The 20,275-nt window shown below is 36.3% G+C and overlaps 1 protein-coding gene across 2 annotated transcripts; it reads left to right on the forward strand.

Moving 5' to 3' along the window:
* The first annotated feature begins 775 nt into the window (after positions 1-775).
* RWDD1 (RWD domain containing 1) lies at positions 776-19,872 on the forward strand. 2 transcript variants are annotated; one of them, XM_069488084.1, is made up of 8 exons: positions 776-1,024; positions 1,772-1,825; positions 8,654-8,719; positions 13,335-13,465; positions 17,203-17,346; positions 18,047-18,179; positions 18,646-18,708; positions 19,612-19,872. In XM_069488084.1, the coding sequence occupies exons 1-8, from the start codon at positions 952-954 to the stop codon at positions 19,731-19,733; spliced, it is 786 nt and encodes a 261-aa protein (XP_069344185.1). In that variant the 5' UTR covers positions 776-951; the 3' UTR covers positions 19,734-19,872. The 2 variants fall into 2 exon arrangements, with proteins under 2 accessions (XP_069344185.1, XP_069344186.1); XM_069488085.1 differs by lacking the exon at positions 1,772-1,825.
* Positions 19,873-20,275: the final 403 nt, after the last annotated feature.

The raw sequence follows: 20,275 nt of genomic DNA on the forward strand, positions 1-20,275 counted from the left end.
TCTCAGAAGTGGCATTACCAAATCAAAGGTTCTGAACATTTCTCGAGTATTGCAATTCTTATTACACTGCGTATCAGAACTGTTAATGAAATCTACGTTCCCTTTTTCCAATTAACAGAAATGCGCAATCACAGACATCTTTCAATTTTTATCCAGCAGCGTTCATTTCACAAATTGAAGAGTGAAACGCAAAGATCTGAACCCGGTAGCCAGATCTCCGGACTCCCAGTCGATTTCTCCCCTGGGTCCACCCCGCTTAATAAGCAGCTGGGCCGCCCTTCTGGACCTGTTCTACGCAGTAGCAGAGCTTTCGCTCCTCTGCTCACTGGACTCTACACTGATCCCAGCTCCTCGTCCAGCTCCCATGCGACGCCAAGCAATTTGGAGGTGAAGCGCAGAAATCACTTGAACCCAACCGCTACTAAACACCAGACCCAGCATCCGCAGACGCCGGCTACACAGGGTCGCAAACCGGAAACCGGAAACCGTGGAAGCTAGCGGACGTCCTCCTGCCCCTCGCTACTACCTACACGGTCCTGCCTAGGAGGCCAACCTTCAGCCCAGACTCGTCGAGCGAGGATGCCGCACTGAGGGGCTTCTCGGGATCAGGTCCTGCAAAGCCCCGGAGCCGGTCCTAGGTGTCCTTCGCGAATGCCAGACCGGGCGCCTTCACCATCACAGCAAATCCTGAGCGGGCATGGGACAGGCGGCAAATCAGTGTCCCGCTGGCTAGGCCGAACGAGTCGAACGCGGAACTAGGGAGCAGGCAGAGGCCGGCGCGGAGCTGTTGCTCAGCAGGCCCGGCCTGGCTTTGGGCCCTGGGCCTTCCAGCCGGGGACTCTGCGCCTGCGCCCGCCCGGCCGCCGCCCGCTCTCCCGGCGCGGCCCTGGTGTTGGCTGTTGCGCGCTGCCTCGGTGTCTGCGCGATCCATGGGCAGCAGCAAGGGCCACGATGACAGATTACGGCGAGGAGCAGCGCAACGAGCTGGAGGCTCTGGAATCCATCTACCCCGACTCCTTCACAGGTGACTTCCGCGGCCGCAAGCCTGCAGCCGTCCGCAGGTGGAGTGGGACAGGCAGGAGCCGCTGCAGCCCTCGGCCTCCTGGGCTGGGGAGGAGAAGGGGACAGCGAGGCCGCGCGGCCACCTCGCCCGCCAGTCTTCTCAAGTTTCTTCAGTCACTTACCAGTAACTCAATGACTTTTTCTCTTTCTCCGCTTGTTTTCTGAAGTCTAAAAGTCCGGGTGATGCTGGAGAGTATCAGGCTTGGAATTGAGATGGGAGCACTTGGGTTTCTGTGTATCCTATAGCAACCCAAGATTTGGTAAAATATACTGAAGAAATAAGTACTCCAAGTGAGATTAGTTTTTCCAGAGTCGCAAAGGTGTTAGTTTTCACATTTTCACCTTTATTGAGGTAGAAACTGTTTTTCATACAATGGTGTTTTAAAGTTTGTGGGATTCATTCAGAGTGCTGTTCTCAAGTAACCAGAATCGGTTTTGAGAGTAGCATAATCCCTGAAGTTTGTCGGGCTGCTTCTTTAAGAAAATATTCTGGCATTCTGCAGAATGCCTATTGAGCGATGTGGCCTAAATTTCTGTTCCGCTGTAGATTCATAGGTTGTTAGACTGGAAGGGATATTAGACATCATCTAGCCAAAGTAATGGAGGCTCAGGAAAGGTAAGAATCTTGCTCTGGGTCCACCAGCAAGTTAGTGGCAGGGCTGGTACTGAGAGTTAGGTCTGAATTCTTTCGTGTTCTTTCACCCTCCAGACATGTGGGACTGGGATTCAGCTGCAGCCGAGATGAGGGGAAGCAGATTACTTGGTAGGTTGGGCTGATTTAAAATAACGATAAGTTCATTAGGCATAATTTAAAGGAAGAGAATTCTGTATGAAGCCGTGCTTCAAATGATTCTGAAAATGCTACAAGATAACTGTATCAATGTGACTTCCTTTAGATCTGAGAAGCAGTCAAATAAAGCCAATATGAGTGAGTAGATCCTAGGTTTGTGGATTTACATTCCTCATCCTTTCCTTTGAGTGTTGTCCATCATTGATGGTCAGAATTTATAGTGTAAGGTATGTTACTTTAACTGGTAAACTCCAACCCTTTTCTCCCTTTCATTGTGTAGCTTAGTTTTCTTGGCTCCACCTTTTGACCACTGCTTGCAATGGTAGCAAATTTTGTTCTGCTTTGCCAACAGGCAGATGTCTCTCAGCTACCCCAGTATAGCTCCAGTCCTGTTCATGTTCTCTCTCGCCAGCAGTACATCTGTGCTGTGAGGATGTTAAGGGGATGAGTGAAGAGGGGTTTGAGAGTGTCATTAACTGGGTGAGTGTGTATGGAGTCTGGCTCCCTTCTCCTCTATCCTTGCTTATATGTTGATGTCTAAGTAAAACAGAATATAGGGTCAGTTGTTCGATCAATTCTTAGTTATGATGTTTGGTCATTTCCAGCACTTTGGGAATGAATTGGTATGAACACTCTGTAGGCAGAGTCAAGAAAGCATAGGATGTGCTATTCTTTTCATTTCTTTGGAGGTAAGGGATCCTCCCTCATTAAATCCTGTGCATATAAGCATTTATAAAAGTGATACATTTTTAACCCTAAAACAATCTTGTAGGTATTTCAAATTGTACTGGGCCCTGACAGCTCTGGTATATGGTATAGTTCAGTATGTAAAATTCTTGTCAGATGCACAAGTGCTTAAGGATTCTGAGCCAGGGTAATAAAAGACAGTGTATGACTCTATTGATGCATTCAAGTATTCTGCAGTATCAGTTGAGCCACCTGCCCCTAATTCCTGTCACCATTTCTTATAAGCTTTGCAATAAATAAATTAAAATGAGATATCTTGATTTGTAGTACCTAGGGAACTTTGCCTTACTAGTGATCATGTTCTTTATGAAACCTCTTAGGGGAAAGGCAGAGGACTTTGAAATAAAATGTTCCTATATTTGATCTTTTGAAATCTTGAGGATTTTCAAGGTTTGTTGCTTTATAGCCTTCTTTTGTGTATATGATTCCATACTTTGGTATTCTCATGCCAACTTTTAAGAAAGAGCTTGCTTGTGTCAATTTACCAAGGAACACTAATTGGTAGTTTTCTAACTTTCGAATCACTTTTAATTTTGAGTTGTATTTAATTAGTGGATTTGGTATATACTCAATGCTATTAATAAAGGATGTAGGTATACTTTTTTTTTTTAATGGATGACTGAGTGCTTGACAAAGAAATATTTGTTAAGTACACAAGACCCCATGTGGCTGCTGAAGAGGTACAGTGTAGCCCATAGACCTAGCCTAACCTCAGAATTAATTGCTTGACTATTTGCAAAGAACTTTTGGTCCACTGTTGCATTTGTTGTGAATTATAACAAATCATAATACAATTTCTTCTTTTTGCCTATTCTGTAGCTTGATTGCACATTGATCCAACCCTCCTAACAACTAGTCTTCCAAAATATAAATGGATTCTCCTGATACCACATTCTCCTTCAGTAGTGCTTCACTTGACAAGGTCCTGCTAAGGTAGTAGAATTTGGTTATTTCAATTTCTGTATCAAAATCTCTGACTGTGGGAAGTTTTGTTGAAACAAAATTTGTTGGCATCAGGTTAACCAAAAGCCAAATTTCCATAATTCTGTTTGCCTTACAAAGAGGGCTACCTAATCCTGTATTTGCTATGTCAGTACCTCTAAGTAGCAGCCATCAGCATTTAACAGGTATAGTTGTATCTTAGAGATAGGGTGGGAGTCACCTTGTAAAATTAGTTTTTCTAAGACATACTTTTTGGAAGGACAGACACTCCCTAACAACCAAAGGGGTTTTGATATGGGCTCTCTGGTTTTTTGTGAAAACTTAAGTTCATTTGTGTATTCCTTTAGTGTTCCTTTTAGCCACTATCTTCATTATCTTTGTTTTTGATATAATCTTTAATTTTGTCCATTTCACCATCATCTGCCCCCATATCACCTACCGCCTCCTGCCCCTCCATTAGTTCCTTCCACTATGCCGAACAGCATTCATTTTCTCAACAGTATTTTGATCCACTCATAGTGGTGGAAGTCTAGCATCTTTAGTGAAAACTAATCTTTACTTACTGTAACTCACAGTAGTACATTGGAATGGGATTAGTCCTTCATCAGAACTTGAGAATCTTCCATTTTTGCAAATCCAATTAAGTAACTTTCCCATCCCAAACTATGGAATATTATTCCATGTTTTCTTTAATTTTTATTTTAGGATTAGGTTCAGTTGTGACAGAGAACCCCATATAGCATTGTTTGTTTTAAAAAGGTAAATGCTTTTTGCTTCCGTACATAAAAGAGTTTTGGCAGCTGTAGTCCAAGAAATCCTCAGAGACCCATCTTCTAACTTAGCTCTCTGTCATCCCTAAGATGTAGTCTCACTCTCATGGTCAAGGAGGCAGCATTCCCTATCCAGGCAGTAGGACAAATAAGGGAATGACAAAAAGAAGTAAAAGACAGCAGTTTCTTAAGGACATTTTCTAGAAACTGTCAAAGGACATATCTACTTCCATCTTGTTAGGTGGAACTTAGTTATTTGGTGAGCCCTAGCAGGAAATGAAACTGGAAAATGTAGTCTTTATTCTGGGTGGTCAATATGTTCAGTTAAAAACTGTATAACTTGAACAAGGGGAGAGTGGATATTGGGGGTCTACTATTAATAGCAGTATTTCCCAATATTCTTTTTCTTTGTTGTGCCTGGTTCACATTTTTTTTCTATAGCAGCAGCTTGGTGTAGTATCTTCAGACAAATCATATAACCTCTCCAAGCCTCAGTTTCTATATCTGTTTAATGAGAAAGAATGTTAAATGTAAATACTTCTTAACTGTTAAACAAACATAACTCTTTACTAGAAATTTACCATCTTAGTTGTTTTTATTCCAGTAATATAGTTTCATAATTGCTTACCTTTATCAACTAACAATTTTGATTTCCTCTTCTTCTGCACATGAACATAGCTACACCTTGAAAATGCCATCTCTAAAATTTTGGCCTTTGAAATTCCTCCTTTTCTACGTAACCCTTGTAGCCCTGTAGTTTTTTTTGTTCCTATGTTTTTATTGAACGTGCCTCTCATAATTTCTTACAGATTGATAGTTCTTCAGCTTCTTTCTGGTCCATCTTGCCTCCCTATTCTGTCTGGCTCCCCGGGTCAAGCAGTTCAGGGATATTCTTGCTAACATCCCTATGTCCCTTTGGTTTCCTAATTTACTAAATGCTTCTTATATCCACTTTTAGGAGCGCAGTCTATTAAGAAAACAGACATTGGGTAAATTTAGGGAGAGGGGACAGCCTGAGTTGTTGTGGAGAACCGAGGGCTGATGAGGAGTGAATGGGACTGGAGGAAGGATATTCCAGCATGGGGCACAGCATATGCAGAAGCAGGACTCTGAGAGATCAAAATGCACTAAAAGGACAAGTGGTTTGGTATTGCTAGAACATGACGTGAGAAGAGTCATGGAAAATGAGACCTGACAAGTAAGCAGGGGCCAGATCACAGAGGGCCTTGTCAGGGATTTAGATATGATCTGACAGGGCAAAAGGTCATTGCCCATTTTATCCCTCCATAACTACACTGAACATACGGTGTACACGTTGTAGACACTGCCATGTCAGACCCAGGTCCTGATAGGTGGGGTGGCTTCACAGATAAAATAGGCTTCGGGTTATGTGTGTTTTCTAGTGTGTAGCCTATGACTCCACCCCTTTCTCACAACTGATCCCACCATACTGTGTATAGATAGAGAACTGCTGTTATAGGTGGGTAATGATGTGGTAAAATCTGCTTGCTGGGAAACTCTATATGAGGAGAGACAGTGGGCAGGATGGGGTGGGATGGGAAGAATCATCCTTCTCCTTTTCTTGAAATGTTCCCTTCCCTTGATTTTCATAACACTGTTATCTCTTAAGTTTGTTATTACCTTTTCTGACCGCTTCTTTTAATCTCTGGCAGTTTTACTTTTTCCTACTTTGTTCTTCAAATTGAGGATTCCTTACAGAGTTGGTGTTGACTTCCATCTTTCTCCCATTACTTTTGGGATGATGTCATTTAGTCTAATGTCCTTAGCTATGACGTCTCTGTAGTTGATTCCAAATTGAATTAAAGCCCAGCTCTTGTTAGCTCTATTTGCATATTTGATTGCTTCCAACTGAAAGTACCTGTGTCCTTAAAATACATCATGTATAAATTTTTATTTTTTTGTATTCCTCATTTGTGTTAGTGGTACCACATTCTCAGCCTGCAAACCCAAGTGTCATCACCATCTTAGCTTCCTCCCTATTTTCTGTTATTCCTATTGTTGGCAACCTAGTTCAGAACTTCATTACCTTTGCCTGGGTCATTGCAATAGTTACCTAATTTCATCCTACCTCTAGTCTTGTTTCCTTCCTTCCATTTTATGTACTGTTGTTAGATTTGTCTTCCTATGTTTAGAAAACAGTTTTGACCATCTTATTGTAAAAAAACTATTGTCCATAATTAAATTTTCAGTATATTTTGAACTAGCTTTCTTTACCCACACATAAGTCCACCAAACAGAAAAATTTGTAATTTTTTTTTTTTTCCTGTATTCCTTTAGGTTTCCCACCATTGTGCCCTTGCTTCCATGGTACCCTCAACTACATTCCTCTTCTCTGTCTCTACTGACCAATTTGCCATCTATGATTTACAGCCTAGCTCAAATGACTTCCTTGGAATTTCTCAGCTGGAAACATGTTTTTCTTTTTAAATGAAGCTCTATAACAGTTTATTCATTTTGGTTGGTTAGTGGCTGCATTGCCGTAGACAAGTTATTTAAAAGCTATGTGTCTCAGTTTCTAAGTCAATACAATTGGAATGATACTATATTTGATTGTTTCTATGACATTTTTTACATTTTAATGAACTTATCTTACAATCGATTACATGTCATAGTTTAATTGGCACCCTGTTTTTCTTTCTTAGTGGTTTGTAAAGTAAGGTGCCATCATGCTTGATGGCATCATAAATGTAGTGAAATATAGTAAGAGTATAAAGTCATGGTCTTAGTGCCAAAAATAAAGGATTTTCATGTAACTGCAAAGCATAGCACAAGCACAAAGTGGTGCTCAATAAATGTTAGCTGTTATTGTTGGGTATAGGTTACCCCTGACCTACAGCCTCATAGAGTGCTAGAAAATGGTGACAAATTGGAATGTCATTGGGTTAAACCCTTATTTCTACAGTTGCAGAGTTTAATGCATGTAATACATATGCATGATGTGAAACGCTAAAGTTTGTCATGAAAGTCAATGAGAATGAAATACATCAACTAGATTTTTACATATACTTGTTAAATAATAGGCAAGGCCAATCATATTATGAAAGCTTTATTATAATGACCTTTCAGTGGCTTTTTCAGCATGGGCTGGACTGCCTGAGACTTATTAAAATATGAGTCTAGTGAGTCTGTCTTCCTGAAACACATTTTAGTAATTATAGGTGTTCATCATTGGTCCAAGTACCTTAAACTTCAATTAAAATGAAGGCAACTGTCTTGAAAGTATTATTGATAGTATATATTTAGGCAGCTTCAGAAAGTTCCCAAATAGTAAAAGCTGAATAGTTTCCATGGTGACTTCTTCAGTGATGCATTGCTCTTTCATTTCAGGAAGAGTCTGTGGAGCTGTGGCCAACCTTGACAGGTGCCAGTGCTTCCCAGACATGGAATGAGGCATAGGCTTTTCTCACAGGCTTAGCAGCCATCCTGTGGTGGCTTGAAATTTCCCTGTTTACTATTCAGATGGTTCTGAATACAAGTTTTATTTTATTGTTATTATTTTTCTCCTTTCATTCCATTAGTTTAGTTCTTTCATTGAGCCAGTATTGAGTTTCTACATACTGCCAGGCACTGACCTAGGAGCTCCCATAAAGTTGGTACAGTATTCCTGTGAGGAAATAGATAAGAAACAGAGCTACAGTACTAGATAGGCATTAGGCTGTAAAGTGACATATAAAGCTTTCTTATTTATGTATGTAGAAATGACTTACATGTATTACATGTCTTAATAAATTGCAAGCAGTATGTTTAGATTCATAGCTAATTCATTTTATAATTCTATGAAAAATGGTAGAAGCTCAGTAAAAGTTTGTGAAAGAATAAAGATGATTCCAGAGATGTCGTGGGAGAGAGAGAAAACAAGAAGACACAAACTAAGAAAACAGTGTTTACTGTTTGTTTGTCATGGAGATTCTGAGTTAAATATATAATATATATAATTATTAAAATCAGTAATGAGATTAATATTTTTCATATGGGTAGTTTCGTTGTTTGCCATTGCATTCGGGATTTTTAAGAATGAAATTTTTGATGTATAAGTGGAGATTTTAAGTTAAAAGGTAAACTCCTTATTTCATCGTTTTGGTAAAACTCCAAGAGGGTTATGTATTATAAGTATTTCTTTCTAGATTGAAGACAACCCTCAAGTTAAGTAGAAAGTTGATGGACATTTTATCATTTCAACGTTCTGTTCAGTCTGTATTTGTGGTAATGGAAATATAGGATAGGGACCAATTTGCAGGACTGGTTAGTGATAATTTGCTAATAAGAAAAAGTGTCTGCCTTAGGAAGCATGTTAATAACTTCTCTGTATATTTTCTTGCAGTGTTATCCGAGAATCCACCCAGCTTCACCATTACTGTGACATCTGAAGCTGGAGAAAATGATGAAAGTAAGTCTAATAAAAAATGCTTGCAGTTTTTCTAAGCTTCTCTCTCAGGAATTTCACTCATTCTGCAGCCATTGTGCTGGGCATTGCAAGTGTAGAGGTGCTAAGGTAATGTTACAAATCTAGAATGAATGTTGTGAGTTTCTAATCAGTATTTACTATGTAAACATGACTCCTAGAGAAAAAGAGAGGAAATCAGTGAGTTATAGTATGGCACAACAGATGGAGAAAAGGTGGGAGATTTTTATTCAAGCAAGACTTTGCATGCAAATGTATTTCAGTGGCTGTGTGGTATTCCTTTGATGGTTGTTTTTCCATGGCTTTTTTCTCTTTGCACATTTAGATTGTTTACTGGACATTTGCTGTTATAAATGGGGCTAGATATACACCTATCTTCATGTTTTTCTCTCTTTCTTGAAATAAAGTAGCTATAAAACCAATACATTAAAATTAAATAAATTAAATTTGGCAGATGTTTGGGGTAAGTGGTATCCAAAGTTTATTTCTGCCTTGAATCCATTTCAGTTAATGAGGTAACTTGACAAAAATGTTATATAAATTAGCATTAACAACCTTATGAATTTTTTTTTCCTGTAAGGCTAGTGAACCAAAATTCTGCAGGAGCAGTCATTAAAAACCAATTTTAATGGTATCAACTGATAACTTGAAATCAGTCTTGTGGAATTGAAAATGAGGGTAGCATTCAGACATTACCAAAATCTGAGTTAAAGAATGTTGCCAGGCTTAGTGGCTCACACCTGTAATCCTAGCACTTTGAGAGGCCATGGCTGGAGGATTGCTTGAGGCCAGGAGCTGGACACCAGCCTGAGCCACATAGCGAGACCCTGGCTTTACAAAAAATAGAAAAATTAGCTGGATGTGGAAACACGAACCTATAGTCTCAGCTACTCAAGAGGCTGAGGCAGGAGGATTTCTTGAGCCCCGGCATTTGAGGTTGCAGTGGGCTATGATGATCCCACTGCACTCTAGCCTGGCCAACAGAGTGAGATAGATAGATAGATAGATAGATAGAATATTATTTAGTACTAAATTGATAACCAATATACTTTTGCAGATAGGTACCGAAAAAAAGTTCTGTAATGCATTATAGTAAAGTACTAATTGCTTTCAAACTATTTAAAACTTTCTTTTGTAAGGAAGCCAGTTTGGGCTTCATATGATGGCATTATGGGTTCCAAAATGGTGTGGCAGTGCTCATTGATAAATAATCCAAAATATAAATTTTTTAAGATTACACTGAAATGAAAGTAAAATTTCAAAATTTCTCCTGAACGCTCCCATATTCAGAATAATAGCCTTATTGGGCGCCAATAATAGCTCTGTAAAATAGATCTGTACACTCAATACAGTCCCATTATCTCCCATTTGAGACGTACCTTCAAAATTATTTCTTTGAAAGAAATTCCTAGATCATACTATTTTTTTTCTGAAAACTCCATTTTAATGAACCAATTAGTAGAAAGGCAGGCAAAGGGCATGGATATACAATTTCTAAAGGTGGTAGTATAAATAATCACTAAAAATTAAAAAAAGTCCCCCTAGTAATTAAAAATGCAAGTTAAAATGAAAATATTTCATATCCCACAAATTATTAGTATTAGGAGATAGCAATGTGCTGTTGAGTGTAAATTGATACATGTGTTCAAGAGAGCCATTGGAATCACGAAGCAGGAGACTTAAAAATGTTCATATCCTTTGATCTAATGACTAGTCTATTTATGGGGTATTTATTATAAGGAAAGTATCATGACACAAATAAAATACACACAAGGGTGTTCATAATATCATTGTTTCTATGTTAACTAATAAATGATAGCATGCTTAGGGAGTGAAATATGCTTGTATTGAATGTTTAAGGACTTGGACAGGTACTCATGATATTTTTTTGAGATTTTATATTTATGTATGACTATGTACATTTTAAGCAAAATTTTATCCATCTATCTATAGATGAACTTTACTTAAAATGTAAATATATGCAGAGAAAAATACTTTAATGTGTACTTTAAAAATATTTTTAAGATATTTAAAACATACCAAAATGAAAACAGTGATCCCTTACTGGTGATGGGATTATTTGTGATTTTATTTTTTCCTTATTTTATGCCTAAATTTTCTCTAATGAATGTCTAGTACTTATAGTAGTATCATTAAATACTATTTTTTTAAAAACTCATTTTTTTAAAAGTTAAATTTATTTTATTATACTTGCATGGTGAAATTCAGTTTGCAGCTTTATAAACAGCGTTAAAGAATATTCTCAGGATATGATACACATGAAACAAATAAATTATAAAACTCCATTAACAGAAAAGAGGAAAAAACTAATATACCATAATGATGAACTTTATTTATTTTGATTTACTTTTTAATTTCTTTGAGGTGAGAACATTTAGTATTTCTTTGCAATTTTTAAGTATACATTATTATTAACTACAGTCACCATGCTATACAATAGATCTCCAGAATTTATCTTGTCTGAAAATTTGTATCCTATAATAAATATCTTCCCATCCCTGGTATCAGTTGTAAAATCTCCTCTTTCATTTAAAATTTTATTTATTTTAGTCTTCTCTCTTTTTTTCTTAGTCTAGCTAAGTTTCATTGATATTTTCTAATCTCTATTTCATTTATTTCTGCTCTGATCTTTATTCTTTCTTTCTGCTGATTTTATGCCTAGTTTTTCTTCTTTTTCTAGTTTCTTGAGTGTAGAGTTAACGTTGTTTGATATCATTCTTCTTTTTTGATATAGGCATTTATTGCTATTCCTTGTTAGAACTGCTTTTGCTACAACCCATAAGTTCTGATTTTATTTTCATTTGTCTCAAGATATTTTTTGAATTCCTTTTTAATTTCATCTTTGACTCACTGGTTGTTTAAGGACTGGGAGGCAGGGGAAATGGGATGTTGGCCAAAGGGTACAAAGATTCAGTTATGTGGTACAAATAAGTTTGGATATCTGGTGACTATAGTTAATAATACTGTATTGTATACTTGAAATTTGCTAAGAAAGATGATCTTAAGCATTCTCACCACACACACACACACACATACACACATATACACATATTATAACTGTGTGAGGCGATGGTTATTTTAATTAGCTTGATTGTGGTAATCATTTCACAATATATGCATATCAAAACATCACATTGTGGCCGGGGCTCGGTGGCTCATGCCTGTAATCCTAGCACTCTGGGAGGCCAAGGTGGCGGATCCTTTGAGCTCAGGAGTTCGAGACCAGCCTGAGCAAGAGCGAGACCCCATCTCTACTAAAAATAGAAAGAAATTATATGGACAATTGAAAATATATATAGAAAAAATTAGCCAGGCATGGTGGCACATGCCTATAGTACCAGCTACTTGGGAAGCTGAGGCAGGAGGATTGCTTGAGCCCAGGTATTTGAGGTTGCTGTGAGCTAGGCTGATGCCACGGCACTCTAGCCTCTAGCCTGGGCAACAGAATGAGACTCTGTCTCAAAAAATAAAAAATAAATAAAAATAAAAAAAACCCATCACATTGTACATCTTAAATATTGTTTGTCAAGTATAGCTCAAGAGAGCTGTCAAAAAAAAATAAAAATAAACTTCTTCTAGCAATAAAATTAGAAATGTGCTAATAAAGGATGAAAGAAAAATGCCAGAAGACACTATATTTCTTTCTAACTTCTATTCAATCTTTTGCATTTATTGACTCATAAAATTCTTTGTTGATATTATAACGCAGAAATTAAAATATCAAACCTGCAAATATTAAGTACTTTTTTTCCCTTCCCATGAAGACCAATATAGATTTGAGTTACTTTATTAAAAGTAACTCAGTAGATTTTAATAATTAAAATGTGAGTTACAAGAAAGGTGAGCTTTAGGCAGAGGATCACTGTGAGTAATAAAAAGTATAGAAAATGTGTAGCATTGCTGTTTAGTTGCAAACTGCCTGGTGGAGTTGAGAACTCACAGGGCGAGGCTGCAGAGAGGCACCTTGCACTGATGTGCCAGTAAGAGTTTCACTCCTGTACAAGTGTCAGATCTATAAATTGTCACAGGCCAAGAGAGTAAGTGAGAATGTATAGATGAATTAGGTTAAATGTTTCCCAGATAAACTCTTAAACTGTCCAAGTCAAAATTGTCATCCAGCCACCAGTTAGCCCTGCTGACACTGTGTAGATACAAATACAGATTCCAAGGCTATAGCCAGAGATCTTCTGCAGGTGGGAGCTCGCTCTGGAGGCTAAAAACTGAGCCTACGTTACTAATTTTTTTATGTGTTATATTGAGTATCTTTTGTTTATCTTAGGGAAGGTTTTAAAAAGAGTAGCTTTAATTTATCCTCTTTCACAGACATTCAGTATGGTAAAATACCAATAATGGTAAAGGTATTTCATGAGTAAGAAGTGATTTTTGTTATTCCCATGATTTGTTTCACTTATCTCTTTGTGGTAGGTGTTGTTTTTATATTAGTGATTATCTATCTGGTCTCTTAGTAACCTTAGTTTTCTTTGTAGGCATATCTATTGTGCTACTTTTCACTGATTCAACAGATACCTACCTCTGTACTTTTAAGGTATTCACATCAAACTTTTACCTTGTGTTTCAGCTGTCCAGACTACCCTCAAGTTTACATATAGTGAAAAATACCCAGATGAAGCTCCCCTTTATGAAATATTCTCCCAGGAAAATCTAGAAGATAATGATGTCTCAGACATTTTAAAATTATTAGCATTACAGGTAAGACAATAACAATTTTATGTTTTATAGTGGCATTTATTGGCCTTAAATATTTATACATTAATTTCAAGAGTTAGAAAATGCTATTAAATATGTAAACATTACATTGACAAACAGAATTCATGATACATAATCACAAAGCATCTTTACTTTTGTTTACCACTGTCCTCTAAAATTCAAGTAGTATTAATAGAAGTTGCCCCAGTGCTCCTGCTTGAAACTCAGTCAGCTCCGTGACTTTTCTGCTCACTCTTAAGTGATAAAAAGTCCAACAGGTACTTTAAGTTGTAAACACAGTTTTGATTTGGTTCTTAGAATGCCTAGTCCCATGTGTAGCCAAAAATTTCAACTTTTAGAAAAATGAAAACTCTTACCCCCTCTGACCCATTACAGGCTAGCTGCCTGCACTCTGGGAAGATGACTAGTGACTGATTCTCCCCCACCCCCGATCTCTTCTCCTACCTAAGTTTACAAATAACAGTGGTTTATGACCTACCCCTCCGCGAGGGGATGGTTGTGTGGAAGAAAAAAATGTATTTCGGAAAGTTCTTACTGGCCTAGTTCTATTGTGGGCTGGGCTACCCACAGTTCGGGCTTGGCAGGTATTTAAAATTTACTCATGCTTGGATAGAGAGTTTTCATGGGTTCTTCAGAGTAGAGAGCAGGGAGAGCAAGTAAAATTCTTACTCCACCATCTTAAAATCAGAAGTACTAGCTTTGTTTGTTTTATGAAGAATTGACAGAAAGCATATCTCCACCATAGATGTGACTTGCATATTTTAAGGACCAATGGTCCCCTGAGTGCTGATGTTATAAAAATACCTGGAGCTGTTAGAGAATGAGGAGTGAAAGAATATATAATATATCAGACGGGAATTTTTCCTGATCCTGGGCCTGCTTAATCTGTTACCCAGCATGAAATTATGCTAATTCTGACCTTATTTGGCTTAACATGTTTCATTTTAAAACATTGCAGAGAACCTGGGATGATTATGCTATATTCAGTTAGTCATACATTAGTATATTGTTCAATCTAAGTGAATTTTTCCGTGTTAGTATTAATTTCTTTATCTTTCCTTTGAAAAAGGGACTTTTGATTTCTTTGACTCCTGCCTGAGATCAGATTTGTTGAGAGAATATTTGTACTTTTTCTCCAAAAATAGTTGTATTCATTTTCAGGTATCAAAATAATAAATTCATACTACAAAAAGTCAGAAAATACAAAAAATCGTGAAGGAGAGCATAAAAATTACTCTTTATCCCACCAACCAGGTATAACTGTCTACTAACATTTTGGTGTAATATAGTGTCAGATTTGTTTTCTTACATGTATATACGTAGTCTCCTCCCACCCCAAGCTAGATAATTTTAAACGTAATGTTTTATAACTTCCTCTTTTCACATAACAACATATGTGGGCATCTTTCTATTTCACATAAGTGTATATGCATGAATCATTATTTTTGATAACGGCATAGAATTTCATTGCATATGTAATTACACATCTTTTTAAAAATAACTTACAGTTGTTTCTCATTTTTGCCTGATTTAATGTATAATTCTTTTTGTAAGTCCTAAGAGCAGGTTCTCCATTGTATTCTTAGTGCCCGGCATGTATTAGGCACTCAAATGTTTGTTGAATAAATGAAAAGAATGAATTACTGATGAGTATACTAGTCCAGTGTTTTCTAGAAGTAGGATTGCTGGAATTAAAGGGTATGCATACTTAAGAATTTCACACATATTGCCAAATTGGCCTTCCTAATGGTTTGGACAATTTATGATCTCACTATAGCCATTGAGCTGTCTGTTTTCCCTCATTTGCTAACATTAGATATTTTCATTTAGAAATAAAATGATGACAAGATGAAAATTTTATATAGTTATACTTTGCATTTCTTTAGATACTAGTGACATGGAACTAGTATGACTCCTGAGTTATCTAGTTTCCATGTGAATGATTATTCTTTTGCTTTTCTGTGAGAATTTTTAACTTTTATAAAAGATATCGTGCTGGGATTTGTTATTGAAATGTGTTGAGCAGTTGAGCATTAGGTTGAGTGACCAAGACAGACACCATCCCTGGTCTCATAGATTTTATACTCTGGTGAGGAATGTGGACTAGCAAACTAGAAATCATTATTTTATGTGAAAAATGCTGTGATGGGTTAAGTATAGGATTGTGGGTCTACATAGACTTGTAGTTCTGGAGAAACTTCCAAGAGGATCTGAGACCTGGAGGAAGAGTTTGGTAGGAAATAAAGGGAATAGAAGAACTTGAGGGTAGAGGAACAAGAGAGGAACAAGGTTGTTAAATTAAAGGGCATTGAGGTGAGAGAAGGGGGGTGGGGGGAGAAAGAGATTATTTCTCCTGGAACTTCCAGTCATACAAAATTAAACTTAGAATTTGAAGTTGGTGGTGTTAAGTGGTGGAACTAAAGAGGTTACTTTCTTCTTTAGAAGGGTCTTCCAAATTGTTTTAAAATTATAGACTTGGTACTGATTGGTTTGGGAAGCTATTAAGGCATTTTAAGCAAGAGACTGACTAGATTAGTTTTATGGTGCTTTAGCTTATAAATTAGATTAGTTTTCCCTGCCTGTGTGTGTTTATTGAGTAGTCAGGGGAGATTGATGTTAGTGGGGACAAGATCATAGGTTTTAAAAAGATAGTTTCTTGTAGTATTCAAGCTGAAAATGATGGTATCCTGGGCCAGGGTAAAAACAGTGTCGATAGAGAACAGTGGGCAGACATTTACAAATAGATAAGAGACAGTGACAGAGCTTATGGGGTGGGGTGTTCAGACTGGGTGGATGGTGATGTGATTTGTGGAGACTGAGGATCCAGGAATAGATTTTGTGGAGAAGATGATGGTTTCAGTGTTGAGGTGACTGCGAGATACCAAATTACTGTAGGCAGTTTTAATATATGTCTGGCACTCAGGAGAGGCTTGTTTTGTCATGGAGTTAGGATAGTTAGCACAGAGACACTACAGAGAAGCCCCACTGAGTTGGATTACAGGCTAGTACTCACTCAAATGCTGCTGAGGCCAGCCCTGTCAAAAAAAACACTTGGTAATCTCTGCTGCTAGTATATTTTGAAATTACTTTTTTGCCTACTTTACTGAAAGTCTGTCTTGTTTCTGCAGAGAAACAAGGTACTTTGTTTTATTTTATTCTGCCTTCAAATGACAAACTTCTAATAGCCTTTGAGTTTTATCCCTTCTATGAGTTGGCAATGCTTTTACGTTTGTTTTTAAACCATTTCAACTTTAAAGAAAAAAAGGTAGATAAAGATAAATTACAAATGTACCTATATTTTTTATTATTATATTATAATAAAAAATCACTCTGGCCTCAAAATTCAATGCATTGTCATAGCTCTTAAAGTACTCAAAAAGATAAGTCACCAGTATCTGTGGCAATTAAAGATACTCAGAAAGAACAAAAATAATGAAAATATGCTGGAGAAATGATGGTACTAGTTACTATAGGAAAGGTTTTTCTGAATTCTACCTGTATTTATAATTATTAAACAGAATTTTGTGAAATACGATATCTGTTTTAGGTTGGCTATGGCAAATCTACATGATTTTTTTGAGTAAGATTATTTCTATCTGTGTTCATTTTAATGATTTATGGAAGTATATGAACATATGATATAACTGAATTAGTAATCATGTTATAAATGTGTGGATTTTTATTTTTCTGAGAAGTATGTTTCTTTTTTTGTTATATAGGCTGAAGAAAATCTTGGTATGGTGATGATTTTTACTCTAGTAACAGCTGTGCAAGAAAAATTAAATGAAATAGTAGATCAGATAAAAACTAGAAGAGAGGAAGAAAAGAAACAAAAAGAAAAAGAAGCAGAAGAAGCTGAAAAGGTATGTTTAAAAGCCTTGTTTTTGTTCATTATTCTGTAAATCTGTTTTTGGTTGGTTGGTTGGTTGGGTTTATTTTTGTCAATTTTAGTAATTTTTTTTTTAAATCGCAATAGTAAATGAAAGTAAATTTTAGTAAAGTTTTACTAAGAATAAAATTTTGCAAGTCCTTCATTTGGTTGGTGGAACAGCAGGAGAAATGAGTGATAATCAGTAAAGGTTAGTAAATCTTATGCAAATAAGACCAAGAAATATAAATGATTTCACCTATGGTATAGACTTTAGGATTATAAAGCCCCTACTACAATGATTTATAAATGTAAGAAACCCTCAAATTCTGAAGTGATGTGATAAAGCTATGATTTAGTATTACAAATTGATATGTATTCAAAACATGTTCATACTGACAGTAGCAACTTCTTAACAATAAATAGCTATAGTGAATACAGTGAATATATTGCATATTATCTTTGTTTTTTTGTATAACAGTCAAAAACAGACTTTTCCAGAGTAGACTGCTAAAACCAGTGAGCAGGCAGAAATCAGATTAAATATTAATATTTCAAAATTTCAAACATTCATTTTTTTGTATTTTTTTTCTTACAAGGAGTTGTATGTATTTGTTTAGATGATATCCTTAGTCTTTATTTCTTAAACTGCTGCCTCATTTATCTAATGACTTACGTCTTTTTTATTTTCTAAGAAATTATTCCATGGCACTCCTGTTACAATTGAGAATTTCTTAAATTGGAAGGCCAAGTTTGATGCAGAACTCTTGGAAATTAAAAAGAAACGGATGAAAGAAGAAGAGCAAGCAGGAAAAAATAAATTAAGTGGTATGATTCCAGTTCCTCCCAAACCGTCATTTCTTATATAGCAAGAATATCATTTGGACAGATACCCATATGAAAATAATATACTTAGGCATCTAGGACAAAAAGAGAAGACATATCTACATGATAATCTTTTTTCACATACAGTTTACTTCTATGACATTTTTGATGTAAATGTTATAATTGATAAACCCTCAGATACAGGAACATTCAGGGTTACAAGTTTTACAAGTGGTAGAGTCAAACACATTTGTTTTTCTAGGACTCTAAGGCAGACTAGGTCTTCATTTGTTCCATTTTATATATTTCATATGCCTCTTAGCTACTGAATGGGTTCATCAGTTTATTGAAATTCACAGAAAAACAGGTTTTTAGACTTGTTTTCTTAGATTATCACATTTTTTTAAAGAGTTGTAGGGAAGGTGCAGGATACCATGCCATTTGAATTAAACGTACTTGTTTCTTTTAGGGAAACAGTTATTTGAAACAGATCATAATCTTGACACATCTGATATCCAGTTCTTGGAGGATGGTAAGATAAATATTAGAATTCCACATGTATATAATGTGCTGACTTTAATTTTAAACCATGAAAATCAGAGTGATCACTTTATTTAATGTAAATTTTCTCTCCCAAGGCTGTTAAAAAATACATTTTGAAGAATAAATTCCAATGGTTGATCAATTTATACATTTGGAATGAATGTTACAATTCCATAGCAACATATTTTTAAAATTTATGATAGCTTAAACAGTATCAAAGATAGCAATAGACAGTGATAGTCACACTAGCCCAGGGGTGGGGAACCTTTTCATGTCGTAAGGCTGCATTCAAGAAACTTCAATTAGTCATACTTAAAAATGTACATTATTTTGTAAAAATCTAACTGCTATGTACTAAATAATTTCAAAAAGTGAAAACTATTTGTTAATTTTAAAGTTAACCTTTTAATGACTTTGTCGTCTGCTTTCTGTTGGAAAGCATTGTTTAAAGGGGGAACTGGGTAAGAGTGAAGATCAAGTTAAATCTATCAATTAAATAACAAATTAGTTGAGCTTTAATGATGTGCTTATCTGCCACTATTGGAAGAGATAACTCCTGGTACAGGTCCCGTGGTCAGTGACAATCAATTTTGTATAAGCAGGGCAACATATTATCATTGTTTTCAACTTACAACATGCCACAATAAAAGTAATTACTTCTAGTAAAGCTTTTCTTTTTAATTACTGGATTTTTAGACTATGAACTGCAGACCTGAAGCTGTCAGTCTCTAGTGACTAACACAGATCATTGTTAAGATCTGCAGTAGTAGTCTGGGATTTTATTACTCATATCTCACATGCAGATTTAGAAGTTTCTGTTTGGTACCGCTAATCAGTTTTATCTTTTATTCTGAGTATAAGACTGAAAGTGAAATTTTTTTGCCTTTTGCAGCTGGAAACAATGTGGAGGTAGATGAGTCTTTGTTCCAGGAAATGGATGACTTGGAGCTGGAGGATGATGAGGATGATCCAGACTACAATCCTGCTGACCCAGGGAGTGACTCAACCGACTAATGGACTGTCCCCATCTGCAGAGAGGCTTGATTGCCACAGCATCTGTGGCTATGCTCAGAGGGTTTTGATTTTCCTTTCTTTTTTTCTAAGAAAAAATAATTTTCAGGAGAATATTCTTCTGATAGCTTTCATCATTGAACTTAATAAACTGACCTTAAAATTTCAAATATAAAATGTTCAATTCCTCTTATTGGTGAACAGAAGGTTGTATATCTTAAAATCATTTAGTTTTTGGAGAGAGATCCTGCCTGTAACACCAAGACTTGAAGGTAGGCTGCTACTGTGCACGTGTTGGGTTTATACATGAGGTATTGGAATGACTTTGAATTTCTATGCTGGAGATAGTGGCTACTTTCAGATTCCGAGTGCTGTCATTTATATAAAGTATGAAAAGACTGAGGTGAATAGAACATTAAAGCTTCTGATTCTCACCTCCAGGCACAATATAAGTTTTAACAAACCAGAAGCTAATATTTTGATCAGAAATAAAATGGACTTTATCTTTGTCTTAGTCCATTTTATGTTGTTACAAAGGAATACTT

This window comes from Eulemur rufifrons, chromosome 15 (genome assembly GCF_041146395.1).
Source record: "Eulemur rufifrons isolate Redbay chromosome 15, OSU_ERuf_1, whole genome shotgun sequence".
In the NCBI taxonomy this organism is placed as follows: domain Eukaryota; kingdom Metazoa; phylum Chordata; class Mammalia; order Primates; family Lemuridae; genus Eulemur; species Eulemur rufifrons.

Coding starts and splice junctions, on each gene's coding strand:
- RWDD1 (XM_069488084.1), top strand. CDS start 952: ATGACAGATTACGGCGAGGAGCAGCGCAACGAGCTGGAGGCTCTGGAA. Junction 1,025..1,771: donor CTACCCCGACTCCTTCACAG/GTGACTTCCGCG, acceptor TTCACCCTCCAG/ACATGTGGGACTGGGATTCA. Junction 18,709..19,611: donor TATCCAGTTCTTGGAGGATG/GTAAGATAAATA, acceptor TGCCTTTTGCAG/CTGGAAACAATGTGGAGGTA.